Source organism: Bombina bombina, chromosome 6 (genome assembly GCF_027579735.1).
Source record: "Bombina bombina isolate aBomBom1 chromosome 6, aBomBom1.pri, whole genome shotgun sequence".
Lineage (NCBI taxonomy): Eukaryota > Metazoa > Chordata > Amphibia > Anura > Bombinatoridae > Bombina > Bombina bombina.
This window is the reverse complement of record NC_069504.1, coordinates 953,323,673-953,338,854: the sequence shown is the minus strand read 5'-3', so window position 1 is coordinate 953,338,854 and position 15,182 is coordinate 953,323,673. Positions and strand designations below refer to the sequence as shown.

Sequence of the window (15,182 nt, the reverse complement as noted above, 5' to 3'; positions counted from 1 at the left end):
TTAAAATATATTTTAACAGAACGGCAAGAAATAATGTGTAAAAACACATAAATATCTATAAAAACATGCGTGTTTTGCTTTTTAGCTGTATGTATAATGTCTCATAAAATTCGTCTCATATATAGTTGTGTTGGCATAAATCTGAAAATAATAAACAATAAAAAATAATAAAAAACAATGAAAAGTAAATAATGTCCAATAATCCCTTCTCAAAGTTAAGAGATATATAAAAAAAAGGTTAAGTAGTGTCCAAAAATCCCTTCTCAAAGTTAAGAGATATAAATAGATTTTCACATGTGTATCCAAAAAATAAACTGTCCAAATTTAAGTGTTGTCCAAAAACGTGGTATAAATGAATAGTGCAAATCCAGCAGATTCAAAAGTTCTATTAAAAAAGCTTTGCAAAAAACATTTCAAAGAGACATTTAAAAAACATCAAAATGAAGGTAGAAAAAAAGGTCTATCAAAATATGGTGACAAAGAATAATCCGTGAAGTCAATCCAAAATAGTGATAAAAATAAGTCCAAAAAAGATGTAAAATATCCAAAAGATAAAAAACAAAAAATAAATGATTAGTATGTGCACAAACTAGTGAGAGTGATCCCAAAAAGGGGGCTTATGTGGAGGGGTTATGTTTCCATGTAGAAAAATTATTTGCTGTATAAAAATAAAAAATAAAAATAAGCAAAAATACAAAAATATAAATAAAAATAATCCTAGGGAATCTTCAAACCCTGAAAATAAAAGATAATAACAATAGTGTAATACTGTATTATAATTCAACAATCAAGGAATAAATAGCTCACCATAGCTCTGTCAACGCGTTTCGGCCCTCAAGAGAGGCCTTTATCAAGACTATAGTATGGTGTGGGTGAGCTGAGGACTTTATACCTTTCTCTAACCAATCAAATTGCATTGAAATTGCGCCAAATTTTTGCGCCAAAATTTCGCGCCAAAATTTCGCGCCAAAAATGTGGTACCGGAAGTGTTGAGCCGGAAGTGCTCATCTGTATAAAAAAAAAAAAAAAAAAAAAAAAAAAAAAAAAAAGTTCACATTTGTCTCTGTATCATTTAGATAAGGCTTTTATTTAGAGTTTGTCTATGTCTATGTTTATTAAACATTGTCTATGTTGTTCCTAATGTGTTTATTCGTGTTATGTGCCTTAGTAGTTATGCAAATGTGGACTACAATACGTCGGACAAACCTCGAGATGCCTAAAAGACAGAATACGGGAACATGTGCTACAGATTGAACATGGCAGCACAGACACCGCACTGTATAGACACTTTTCTATTAAACACAAAGGAAACATCAAGGATCTAAACTTCTATGGTATCCAGATAGTAAAGCCTAATTGGAGGGGAGGCAACTATGAAAAGAAGCTCCTAATCGCGGAATCCAGATGGATATTTGAGCTGGATTGTCTCTACCCGAAGGGTCTGAACAACAAGGAAGACCTCTCACATCTTTTAAGCTTGAAACACACATAAATTTGACTTCTGAATATCTATTCGGAAAACACTGCTGCCCTCATACAGAAGGAAAACAATAAAGAAAACATAACGAGGTCAATATATGACACGACAAGAACAAAATATATCTAATGAAGATGTCCTGCATAGATCCACACAAAGATCTATATTAGGATCTCTAAAGCCAATCTAATCATCTTTATTTTTATTGCTCTACTCAAATAGCCATAAGATGAGTTCCAACAAACCTTATTACACATACAGAGAGACTATATAGATGCCAATAACATTAACAAGATATGATCCCCTAATATGTCAACAGCATATGAGATGCCAATAATATTAACAAGATATGATCCCATAATATGTCAACAGCATAAGAGACACTTGACTTAGCAACCTCTCCATCTGGGAAATATCTAACAGAATAAGTTAGAAAGTAACCGAAGCCTGACTCTTCATAAGAATATAAACACAATTTAAAATGTGTATAGAGGTAACATAATCCCAATACCAACAACATGATTACACCTCATAACAAATTTAAATTCACAATTCCCCAAAAGACAACTAATCTATTAGATCGATAAAAGTACCGATTGATCTCACAATCTACATAAATACATTCATATACTTGTATGAGACAAGTTTCCTTCATATCCACATCAGATTTCAAAAAACTCCTATCATAGTGCGCACATGGTTAACTAATTTTTATACCAGGCACATTTAGATAGAAAATAAGACTTCCAATACCCAATATTGCACATGACAAAAAGAGAATACAGGTTGATACAAATGTACTCCTTCTATAGATTTTCTAACCAATCATAGATGCATTGTAAAAAAGTTTTTCTTTATACTACATATCTTTTATATTTTTATCCTAAAAAGTTTTTTAGAAAGTTTCCAAAAGTTCCTTTAAGGTTTTTAGATCTCTATTTATTAGATTATGTATTTTTCGATATATATATATATTTTCCAATATATATAAACTGTGTATTTTACAATATACACTCTCTGTACCGTGATCCCTACATTGATTTTGTTCACTAGACAAATACCAAGGTTAACACTTTTTGTCCCTTTGAATTTGAATAGGCTAGGATACACACCACTTCCGGTTTAACCATGACCGGTAAGGTGCAACATCCGGCTCAATCTTACCGGATGTTAAAGTATCTTACTTTTTCCGGCTACTTCCGGTTCAGAAACGTACCGGTATTTTGTCATATATTTCATGCCAAGTTGTAAAACTGGCTCTACATGTGGGATAACTGCTTTCTGCCCCTCCGGATCTGATTGGTACAGAGTAAATACCACTTCCGCCTCACCCATAACATCCGATATAGCTTAACCGGATGTTTACATCTCAGCGGCCATTTCCGGTTAAAAAAAACACCGGCAAACCATAACATTTGACCCCACAGCTAACTACTAAGGCACATAACACGAATAAACACATTAGGAACAACATAGACAATGTTTAATAAACATAGACATAGACAAACTCTAAATAAAAGCCTTATCTAAATGATACAGAGACAAATGTGAACTTTTTTTTTTATTTTATTTTTTTTTTTTTATTTATTTTTTTTTTTTTTTTTTTATACAGATGAGCACTTCCGGCTCAACACTTCCGGTACCACATTTTTGGCGCGAAATTTTGGCGCGAAATTTTGGCGCAAAAATTTGGCGCAATTTCAATGCAATTTGATTGGTTAGAGAAAGGTATAAAGTCCTCAGCTCACCCACACCATACTATAGTCTTGATAAAGGCCTCTCTTGAGGGCCGAAACGCGTTGACAGAGCTATGGTGAGCTATTTATTCCTTGATTGTTGAATTATAATACAGTATTACACTATTGTTATTATCTTTTATTTTCAGGGTTTGAAGATTCCCTAGGATTATTTTTATTTATATTTTTGTATTTTTGCTTATTTTTATTTTTTATTTTTTATTTTTATACAGCAAATAATTTTTCTACATGGAAACATAACCCCTCCACATAAGCCCCCTTTTTGGGATCACTCTCACTAGTTTGTGCACATACTAATCATTTATTTTTTGTTTTTTTATCTTTTGGATATTTTACATCTTTTTTGGACTTATTTTTATCACTATTTTGGATTGACTTCACGGATTATTCTTTGTCACCATATTTTGATAGACCTTTTTTTCTACCTTCATTTTGATGTTTTTTAAATGTCTCTTTGAAATGTTTTTTGCAAAGCTTTTTTAATAGAACTTTTGAATCTGCTGGATTTGCACTATTCATTTATACCACGTTTTTGGACAACATTTAAATTTGGACAGTTTATTTTTTGGATACACATGTGAAAATCTATTTATATCTCTTAACTTTGAGAAGGGATTTTTGGACACTACTTAACCTTTTTTTTATATATCTCTTAACTTTGAGAAGGGATTATTGGACATTATTTACTTTTCATTGTTTTTTATTATTTTTTATTGTTTATTATTTTCAGATTTATGCCAACACAACTATATATGAGACGAATTTTATGAGACATTATACATACAGCTAAAAAGCAAAACACGCGTGTTTTTATAGATATTTATGTGTTTATGTGTTTTTACACATTATTTCTTGCCGTTCTGTTAAAATATATTTTAAACGACACCCTTGTTTATATGTTTAATATGTATTAAATGCTTTTATGTATCAACTGTGCCACTCTTAGATCTTATATCTAGATATCAAAACCTACACATCTATACAGCACAACTACCATAATTGTAGCTGAACTATAGCGCTATACAATTTCTCAGACAGAATACCATATTTTCACACCTATACCGCACCAGACCTCGCCAAGATTTGGCGCTCCTTTCTAAACCACGTTTTGACACATATTTTCTAAAAGTGGGCACCTGGGGACCCACTATAGACAGGAGCTATAGGTCCACACTTTAAGCGCTGTAAGAAAACATTGAATCTAGGATCCAGAGACAACCACCAGAGAAGAGAATCTCTGGTCTCCTGGTCCAACTGAATTTGAGGAGACAAATCTGCATAATCCCCATTCCACTGTTTGAGCATGCATAGTTGCAGTGGTCTGAGGTGTATCCGAGCAAAAGGCACTATGTCCATTGCCGCTACCATTAGTCCGATTGTCTCCATGCACTGAGCTACAGATGGCCGAGGAATGGAATGAAGAGCTCGGCAAGTAGTTAACAGTTTTAACTTTCTGACCTCCGTCAGAAATATTTTCATTTCTACCGAGTCTATCAGAGTTCCTAGGAATGGAACTCTTGTGAAGGGGGAGAGAGAACTCTTTTTTACGTTCACCTACCACCCGTGAGACCTCAGAAAGGCCAATACGATCTCCGTGTGAGATTTGGTTCTTTGGAAAGTCGACGCCTGAATTAAGATGTCGTCTAAGTAAGGCGCCACTGCTATGCCCCGCGGTCTTAGAACCGCCAGGAGGGACCCTAGCACCTTTGTGAAAATTCTGGGAGCAGTGGCCAACCCGAAAAGGAAGAGCCACAAACTGATAATGCTTGTCCAGAAAGGCAAACCTGAGAAACTATCTTTGTGGATAGGAATATGCAGATACGCATCCCTTAGATCCACGGTAGTCATATATTGACCCTCCTGGATCATTGGTAAGATTGTCCGAATGGTCTCCATCTTGAATGATAGGACTCTGAGGAATTTGTTTAGAATTTTGAGATCCAGGATTGGTCTGAAAGTTCCTTCTTTTTTGGGAACCACAAACAGGTTTGAGTAAAACCCCAGTTCTTGTTCTGCAATTGGAACTGGGTGGATCACTCCCATTGTAAGTAGATCTTCTACACAGCGTAAAAACGCCTCTTTCTTTGTCTGATCTGAAGACAGACGAGAAATGTGGAACCTTCCCCTTGGAGGAGAGTCCTTGAATTCTAGAAGATATCCCTGGGCTACAATCACTAATGCCCAAGGATCGTGTACATCTCTTGCCCAGGCCTGAGCGAAGAGAGAGAGTCTGCCCCCTACTAGATCCGGTCCCGGATCAGGGGCTACCCCTTCATGCTGTCTTGGTGGCAGCTGCAGGCTTTTTGGCCTGTTTACCCTTATTCCAGCCCTGGTAAGGTTTCCAGGTTGCCTTGGGCTGTGAAGCGTTACCCTCTTGCTTTGCAGCCGGAGAGGATGAAGCGGGCCGTTCCTGAAATTGCGAAAGGAATGAAAATTAGCCTTGTTCTTTGTCTTAAAGGGCTTGTCCTGAGGGAGAGCATGGCCTTTTCCCCCGGTGATATCTGAAATAATCTCTTTCAATTCAGGCCCGAAGAGGGTCTTTCCTTTGAAAGGGATGTTCAAAAGCTTGGATTTAGACAACACATCGGCCGACCAGGACTTTAGCCATAGCGCCCTGCATGCCAAAATGGCGAAACCTGAATTTTTCGCCGCTAACTTAGCTATTTGGAAAGTGGCGTCAGTGATAAAAGAATTAGCTAGCTTTAGAGCCTTAATTCTATCCATAATTTCCTCATATGAGGTCTCCGTCTGGAGCAAGTCTTCCAGCGCCTCAAACCAGAAAGCAGCTGCAGTAGTTACAGGAATAATGCAGTCAATAGGTTGGAGAAGAAAACCTTGTTGAACAAAAATCTTCTTAAGTAAACCCTCTAACTTCTTATCCATAGGGTCTTTAAAAGCACAACTGTCTTCAATTGGTATGGTTGTGCGTTTAGCAAGTGTAGAAATAGCCCCCTCCACCTTAGGGACCATCTGCCACGAGTCCCACACAGGGTCAGGTATGGGGAACATTTTCTTAAAAACAGGAGGGGGAGCAAAGAAAACACCTGGTCTATCCCACTCCCTAGTAACGATATCCGCAATCCTCTTAGGGACCGGAAACGTATCCGTGTAAACCGGGACCTCTAGGTACTTGTCCATTTTACACAATTTCTCTGGGATCACAAAAGAGTCGCAGTCATCCAGAGTAGCCAATACCTCCCTAAGCAAAACGCGGAGGTATTCTAGTTTACATTTAAAAGCCAATGTATCTGAATCTGTCTGAGGAGGGACCCTTCCTGAATTAGAGACTTCTCCCTCAGACATCAAATCCCTCGCTCCCACTTCAGAGCGTTGTGAGGGTATATCGGATACGGCTACCAAAGCGTCAGAATGCTCATAATCTGTTCCTAAAACGGAGCTATCACGCTTTGCGGGTAACACGGGCAGTTTAGATAAGAAGGCTGTAAGAGAATTATCCATGACTGCCGCTAAGTCTTGTAATGTAAAAGTGTTAGACGCACTAGAGGTACTAGACGTCGCTTGCGCGGGCGTAACTGGTTGTGGCACTTGGGGAGAGGCGGACGGGCTACCCTCGTTACCTTCAGTCTGAGAATCATCTTGGGCCACATTTTTAAGTGCAACAATATGATCTTTAAAGTGTATAGACATATCAGTACAAGTGGGACACATTCTGAGAGGGGGTTCCACCATGGCTTCTAAACACATTGAACAAGGATTTTCCTTAGTGTCAGACATGTTTAATAGTAATATATACAAGCAGACTTGGAAATCACTTTAATCAAATAAAAAACACAATTTGAAAAAAACGTTACTGTGCCTTTAAGAAGTAAAAAGAGCACACAATTTTACAAAACAGTGAAAAATGCAGCAATTCTCCTGAAATTTTCACAGTATGTACCTAAAGCCTAAATAAGATTGCATTTCTAACACCACATTCACTTTACCCTCCCGTAGAGAGACCCTAGTGCTTAGAGCCGGCAAAGAGAATGACTGGGGGGTGGAGCTAGAGGGGGAGCTATATGGACAGCTTTGCTGTGTGCTCTCTTTGCCACTTCCTGTAGGGAATGAGAATATCCCACAAGTAAAGGATGAATCCGTGGACTGGATACACCTTGCAAGAGAAATAAGCCATATGGATTCTGTACCCCTAACAAGCATATTACATATCACTGCAGCCCTACTGACCCCTTCCATATTAAATATATAAGAGTCAAGCTGCCTCTCCCAGTGTCAAGCCCCAATATAGCTATACAAAAACGTAGTAGCAATATACATAAAACACAGGAATTTCAGCAACACCCTCAGTCATATAGGTCTACTGCTTACCCCTTCCCTTACAGGGAAAAACGTCAGCCAGTTCTGATATAACAAGTCTCCTCAGAAATAAAAGACTGAACATACCTGAATGCTGCTTGTAGCATGACACCGTTCTCCACACTGAAGATTTCTCTTGCATTACCTTCAGAAGCTTGTGGGAACCAGAATGGATCTTAGTAACGTCTGCTAAGATCATCAACCTCAGGGCAGAAAAATTTCTTCTTCTCCATTTCTCCCTGAGGAAAATAGTACTCACCGGTAACATTTTAAAATAAAAAACTTCTTGATTGAAGAATCTAAAACTAACACCTCACTTTACCTCTTCCTATTACTAACACAAGCAAAGAGAATGACTGGAGGTGGAGGGAAGGGAGGAGCTATATATACAGCACTGCTGTGGTGCTCTTTGCCACTTCCTGTTAGCAGGAGGATAAATCCCACAAGGATGAAATCCGTGGACTCGTCGTATCTTGTAGAATAAATGAAATTGCTGATCCAAACACCCAATTATTTATAATTGAAAATCATGGAGATTGTCAGGGGTGCCTAAACTTTTGCATACAACTGTATATACTTCTATTTTTAATAATAAATCCATCCTCCATCAACTTATGGATATATTTGCCCAGATGGATCTAATGTTGCAAAATATTACACAAAATGATAGAACTGATTCCACTACTACCATTAAAGGGACACTAAATCCAAATTTTTTCTTTCATGATTCATATAGAGCATGCAATTTTAAGCAACTTTCTAATTTACTTCTATTATCAACTTTTCTTTATTCTCTTGCTATCTTAATTTAAAAAGAAGGAATGTGATGCATAGGAGCCGGCCCATTTTTGGTTGAGAACCTGGGTTATGCTTGCTTATTGGTGGGTAAATGTAATCCTCCAATAAGCAAGCGCTATCCATGGTGCTGAACCTAGAATGGGCTGGCTGCTAAGATTTACATTCCTGCTTTTAAAATAAAGATAGCAAGAGAACGAAGAAAAATTGATAATAGGAGAAAATTAGAAAGTTGTTTAAAATGTTATGCTCTATATGAATCATGAAAGAAAAAATTGGGTTCAGTGTCCCTTTAATTCAACTAAAAATCTCCAAGATTTATGTGGAGAACTAGAAAATCACCTTTTAAAGGAACTAAAACACACTATTGAGGTAAAATTTACACAAAAATATATAGCTCATAATATGGTCCCGAACTGACTTAGACTGAAGAAAAACTGTACTTTCCCACTTCATGAATTATCAAACGAATGGTTTGAAGTCCTAGAAACAGCTTCTATAAGTCATGTGAAAATTATAGTTAAATCAGGAAACCTCTCCCTAACTTAAAGGGACAGTCAACACCAGAATTTTTGTTGTTTAAAAAGATAGATAATCCCTTTATTACCCATTCACCAGTTTTGCATAACCAACACTGTTATATTAATACACTTTTTACTTCTGTGACTAACTTGTATCTAAGCATCTTCTGACCGCCCCTAATCACATGACTTTTAGTCATTATCTATTGACTTGCATTTTAGCCAATTAGTGCAGTGTCTGCCACTAGCCATGGGCGTGATCACAATGCTATCTATATGGCCTACATGAGCTTGCACTACCCTGCTGTGAAAAGTAAATAAAATAGAGGCAGTCTTCAAGGGCTTAGAAATTATCATATGTGCCTCCCTAGGTTTGCTTTCAACTAGAATACCAAGAGAGCAAAGCAAAATTGGAAAGTAAATTGGAAAGTTGTTTAAAATTACCTGCACTATTTGAAAAATGAAAGTTTTTTTTGGACTTGACTGTCCCTTTAAATTAAAGCAGAAATTGAAATTTATAAAAACAATTTAAAAGTATGTGAAAATAACGATGAATATAAAAATAAACAAAAAGATATAATGATAAGAATCTGTGAATTTAAAGAGAATAGAATGGTAAGTAAAAATTCTAAATATAACCGTGATTTAGGAGATTATTCTAAAGAAGAAGACTGTAAAGATTTAGAAACAGAACATACTATAGCTGATGATACTAATATTCCACCCAATAGGAGAGACAAAGCCCATGGGGCCTATCTATCAATCCGAATGGATCTTGACGGCCCGTGTTTCACACAAGTCATGCTGCAGCGGTCACAAAGACCGCTGCTCCATAACCCTGTCTGCCTGCTCTGAGCAGGCGGACAGGAATCGCCAGAATTCAACCCGATCAAGTACGATCGGGTTGATTGACACCCCCTGATGGCGGCCTATTGGCCACGAGTCTGCAGGAGGTGACGTTGCACCAGCAGCTGCTGGTGCAATGCTGAATAAGGAGAGCGTATTGCTTTCCATCTTTAGCAAAGGCAGCTATCAAAACTACAGAACCACTAAATTTAAACCTCAATTCAGACCCTATAATAGTTCTTATCACATAAAAAGGACAGAAAATAGACATTTGAATTTCGATTCATATGAAAGGATGAATTATTTAGTGTTTCACCCTTTCACACTAATATGAATTTTAGAGTTGAAATACACATGCTAGTCCAGTTAAATCACAATGGAGACTACATAAAAATGAGAAGTATACACATAATGAAAACTGGAAGCCCAGAAATTATTCCCATCCTAGAAGAGAATTCTACCAATGACAGAGACAACAAAATAATGAAGAGTACACATTTAATCACAACTGACATTTTAGAAATCAATGTTTTTTACAAGCTGAATACAATAATAGAAGTTATGACAAACAACAATCACATACAGTACAAGAAAATACAAACAAAATTGGAGGGTACCCACTAGAAATAGATTTCAATCTCTCCAATTTGAACAATATGAGGATCCCACCCATAATAGTGTCTCCCATAACACCCCCACACAAGTTTTTTTTAGGGAACTCACCCCTAAGAGAGGGCATATCAAAAAACCTAATGTATCACGGAATAGAAAAACCACAAAGAAACCTATGGAATAAAAGAAGGCTAGAGGTGGAGGACCCCCAAAACCAAATTCCAAAAAGGCAGAAATAACGAATACAGGCATTTTTAATCTAAGTCAATACCCAATAAATTAGATACAAGAACAAGTTCTCAATAAGGGTCTATCGTTCGCTTCATCCTGCAAACTGAACTGAAATTTGAAACACTAATTAACATCAACCAGTAAGTTTGCAAGTTAACTCTAAAAAGATACTTCATAAAAAAACATAGAAAAAAGAACACTAACAGGGAAAGAATGTGAATATACTCAGACTGCTGTTCACTGTTCTGCTGTTATCTACATATACCTCATCACAAAAGCAACCTCACAAGAACCCCCAATTTGTGGCTTAAAAGATTGGAAAAGATTGCTGAGGATTGGCTAAGGATTTGGTTTTGAATTACCACTCCCATTTTCCCTGTATAACAGGGCATTTTCAACAAACAGATCGTATAAGTCCGTTCATATACGGACCATCTCTAATACACCAGTTGGATCTCCTTAGTCCGTTAACATACGGATCAATCATAAGACTGACACAGAGGGCTTGTCGGTATAACTCAATCCCTGACCTACAGTCACCATCCTACGCAATCCAGAAGTGTGCACGGACACACCACAGACATCGCCCAGTCGGCTTTCCCTGTTTTGCACGCCCGCCACTTGGTCGGCACATCACAGCACCTTTTACTAAGTCGCCGCTCGGTCGGCACAATACAACGTCTGTTTTACCAGGGGATTACCAAATATCTGACTTTACCCGCTATATATATATATATATATATATATATTTATTTTTTTTAAATTAATTAGGGATGCACCGACATTTCGGCCGCCAAAATGATTGGCCGAAAATGGGCCTATCCCATTTCGGCCGAAAGAGGTGAAAACCGGACAAAAATTGCATGCTCTATGAGAAATTAAACTAACTCCTATGCACCACAAAATCAACCCCTGGCTTTATTAGAGTTTGAACACTGCTGATTTGCATTCTTAATTCCTTGGATATCTTTTTATATCCCTTTCCTGTTTTATGCATTTCAACTACCTTTTCCCGCAGATCCTTTGAAAATTCTTTTGCTTTCCCCATGACTCAGAATCCAGAATCGTCAGTGCAGCACTGGATGAAAGATGCAAGGGTCTGTCAGGAGTCCAGAAACTCATTGACCTTTTATACACGCACACTACTTACAAGCAAACAGATCACAGGTGAGGATGGTTACCTTTAATAGCCATTCAAACCCCTTTGTGTCAACTTGTGTGCATGTTATCAGGCCAAAATCACCAGGGTATGTAAACTTTTGATCAGGGTCATTTGGGTAGTTGTCATTATGATTTAAAAAGAGTAAACACAGTTGATTGATAATAAATGGCTTCAGCCAAACACTAACCATGAGTGAAAGAAAAGATTTTGTGTTATTCATATTCTCTGAAAAATGTCCAAGAAATCAAATTCTGCCAGGGTATGCAAATTTATGAGCATATATATATATATATATATATATATATATATATATATATATATATATATATATATATATATATATATACATATACATACACACACAGTACCCAAGCAAAAACTCATCAGTTTTGCAGTTTGGGATTAACACCACATAACCTTCTGTCTATAATATAGTCTAAAGTGACTTACCTTCATTATAGCTACAGAAGTCAAATCTCCATTTTGAAATTCTGAAAGCAGCTCAAACCTCCGTCTCTTTATATTGAAAACCCCCATTGTGCCGTCACCACTAAATAAAGCAAAGTAAAATAATTTATTCATACAAATCATGAAAACACAGTAAATAAAACGTCAGGACTAGATCTATGGTAGTTGTAAGCACCATTATATGGTAGTAAGAAAAGTCTACACAGACTTGAATAACCAGAAGAAAAAAAAAAGGTTTGTTTCAATATAATCTCTGACTTCGTTTTTACATTTTTCAAACAAAACAGATCTTATTAAGTGATCTTAAGTGAACATATTTAGAATTATTTTTCTCATTAAAGGGACAGTCTAGGCCAAAATAAACTTTCATGATTCAGATAGAACATGTAATTTTAAACATTTTTTCCAATTTACTTTTATCACCAATTTTGCTTTGTTCTCTTGGTATTCTTAGTTGAAAGCTTAACCTAGGAGGTTCATATACTAATTTCTTAGACCTTGAAGCCCACCTCTTTTCAGATTGCATTTTAACAGTTTTTCACCACTAGAGGGTGTTAGTTCACGTATTTCATATAGATAACACTGTGCTCGTGCACGTGAAGTTATCTGGGAGCAGGCACTGATTGGCTAGACTGCAAGTCTGTCAAAAGAACTGAAAAAAGGGGCAGTTTGCAGAGATAATCACAGAGGTTAAAAGTATATTATTATAACTGTGTTGGTTATGCAAAACTGGGCAATGGGTAATAAAGGGATTATCTATCTTTTAAAACAATACAAATGGAGCAGTATTTAGCGATCCCACTAGAAGTACATTTTTTGCGCATAGAGGGTAGCGTGCGTATTACAAGTTGAAAATAAAAAGTTTGCGCACAAGTGAAGCCAGACAAACGCTAGCAAAAAGACTTTAAATATTGCAACTGCGTTAACTTATTCTCCCCATATACTCCAACGGAAAGCGCAGAAGAAAAATACCTACCATATAACTTTTTTTTTATATTTATGTGACTAATTTTTATCAGATATTTATAGGAGTGTAAGTGTAATTGTCAATGCATTTATGTTGTAGCCCAATGAGCGTAAAATGTCATTGTACTCTTACGATTGTGTTTATTTTCAACTTGTAATATGAGCATTATTTCCGTTGTGTGCAAAAAGAAAATTTATGCTTACCTGATAAATTTGATTCATTTTAGACACGATGAGTCCACGGATTTCATCCTTACTTGTGGGATTACGCCTCCTGGTCAGCAGGAGGAGGCAAAGAGCACCACAGCAGAGCTGTATATATAGCTCCTCCCTTCCCTCCCACTTCAATCATTCGACCGAAGTTAGGAAGAGAAAGGAAAAGCCAAGGTGCAGAGGTGTCTCATCGTGTCTAAACAGAAACAAATTTATCAGGTAAGCATACATTTTCTTTTCTTTTTAAAGACACGATGAGTCCACGGATTTCATCCTTACTTGTGGGATACAATACCAAAGCTAGAGTACACAGGGAACCTAAACAGAAGGCACCACTGCTCGAAGAACCTTTCTCCCCAAAACAGCCTCAGCCGAAGCAAAGTTATCAAATTTGTAAAAATATAGAATAAATGTGAAGAGAGGATCAAGTTGCTCTTGCAAATCCGTTCAACAGAAGCATCAGTTTTGAATGCCCATGAGGAATCTACAGAAGACGTTCCTTCTTAATAAGAAGGAGTAAGACACAAGGAAGGAACAACAAACCTAGATTCATGTTCTTGTCTGAAAAAAACCTTATGAAGAAAACCAGATTAGGACGTAAAACCACCTTATCCGAATGAAAAATAAGGAAAGGTGAATGATATGGTAATGCTGAAAGCTCAGACACTCATCGAGCAGAAGAAAAGGCAACAAGAAATAAAACTTCTAAGATAACAAATGAATATCTATGGAATGCAGAGGTTAAAATAGAACTCCTTGAAGAACTTTGAAAACTAAAGTCAAACTCCATGGAGGAACAAATGGTTAAAACACAAGCCCGATTCTAATCAAAGCCTGACAAAAAGATTGAATATCTGGTACATCAGCCAGACGCTTGTGCAATAAAATAGATAAGGCAGAGATCTGACCCCTAAGGGAACTCGCTGATAAACCCTCTTCCAATCCTTCTTGGAAAAGAGACAAAATCCTGAGAATCCTAACTCTACTCCATGAGTAGCCCTTGGATTCACACCAATAGACATATGCGCCACACCATATGGTAAGTCTTCCAAGTTACAGGCTTACATGCCTGAATCAAGGAATCCATGACCAAATCAGAGAACCCCGCTTGGATAAAATTAAGCGTTCAATCTTCAAGCAGTCAGTTGCAGAGAAAACTAGATTCGGGTGAAGGAATGATCCCTGAATGAGAAGGTCCTTCCTCAATGGAATCTTCCAAGGTGGCAGGAATGAAATGTCCACCAGGTCGGCCAACCAAATCCTGCAAGGCCATGCAGAAGCGATGAGGATCACCGATTCCTTCTCCTATGTGATTCGAGCAATCACCCGGGAAAGAAAACGCAAACGGGGGAAATAGATATTCGAGGCTGAAGGACCAAGGAACTGCCAAGGTATCTATCAGCTCAGACTTTTGCGGCCCTGGACCCGTATATCTCAGAAGCCCGGCATTCTGGTGAGATGCCATGAGATCCAACTCCGTCCAACCCCATTTGAAAATCAGGTAGAAGAATACTTCCGGATGGAGATCCCACTCTCCTGGATGAAAGGTTTGCTTGCTCAAAAAATCCGCCTCCCAGGTGTCAACCTCTGGTATGTGGATCGCCGACAGATGGCAAGAATGGGCCTCCGCTCTCCGGATTATCATGGCTACCTCAGTCAATGCTAAGGAACCCTGTGTTCCCCCCGATGATTGATGTAAGCCACCATTGTTACGTTGTCAGACTAGAAACTGATGAATTGGGCCGAAACACCAGAGAAAGCTTTACCTGGGTTCAAACCCACAACCTCCTGCTTCAGATGCGGTGGAGCTAACCACTAGG

General features: G+C 37.5%; 1 protein-coding gene across 1 annotated transcript in view; it reads right to left on the bottom strand.

The window, feature by feature from the left end:
* Positions 1–15,182, bottom strand: part of WDR55 (WD repeat domain 55) — a 135,121-nt gene that overhangs the window by 61,591 nt on the left and 58,348 nt on the right. The window contains 2 exon segments of the mRNA XM_053718602.1: positions 9,688–9,689; positions 12,166–12,265. Of these exon segments, the coding sequence (XP_053574577.1) occupies positions 9,688–9,689; positions 12,166–12,265 (102 nt within the window).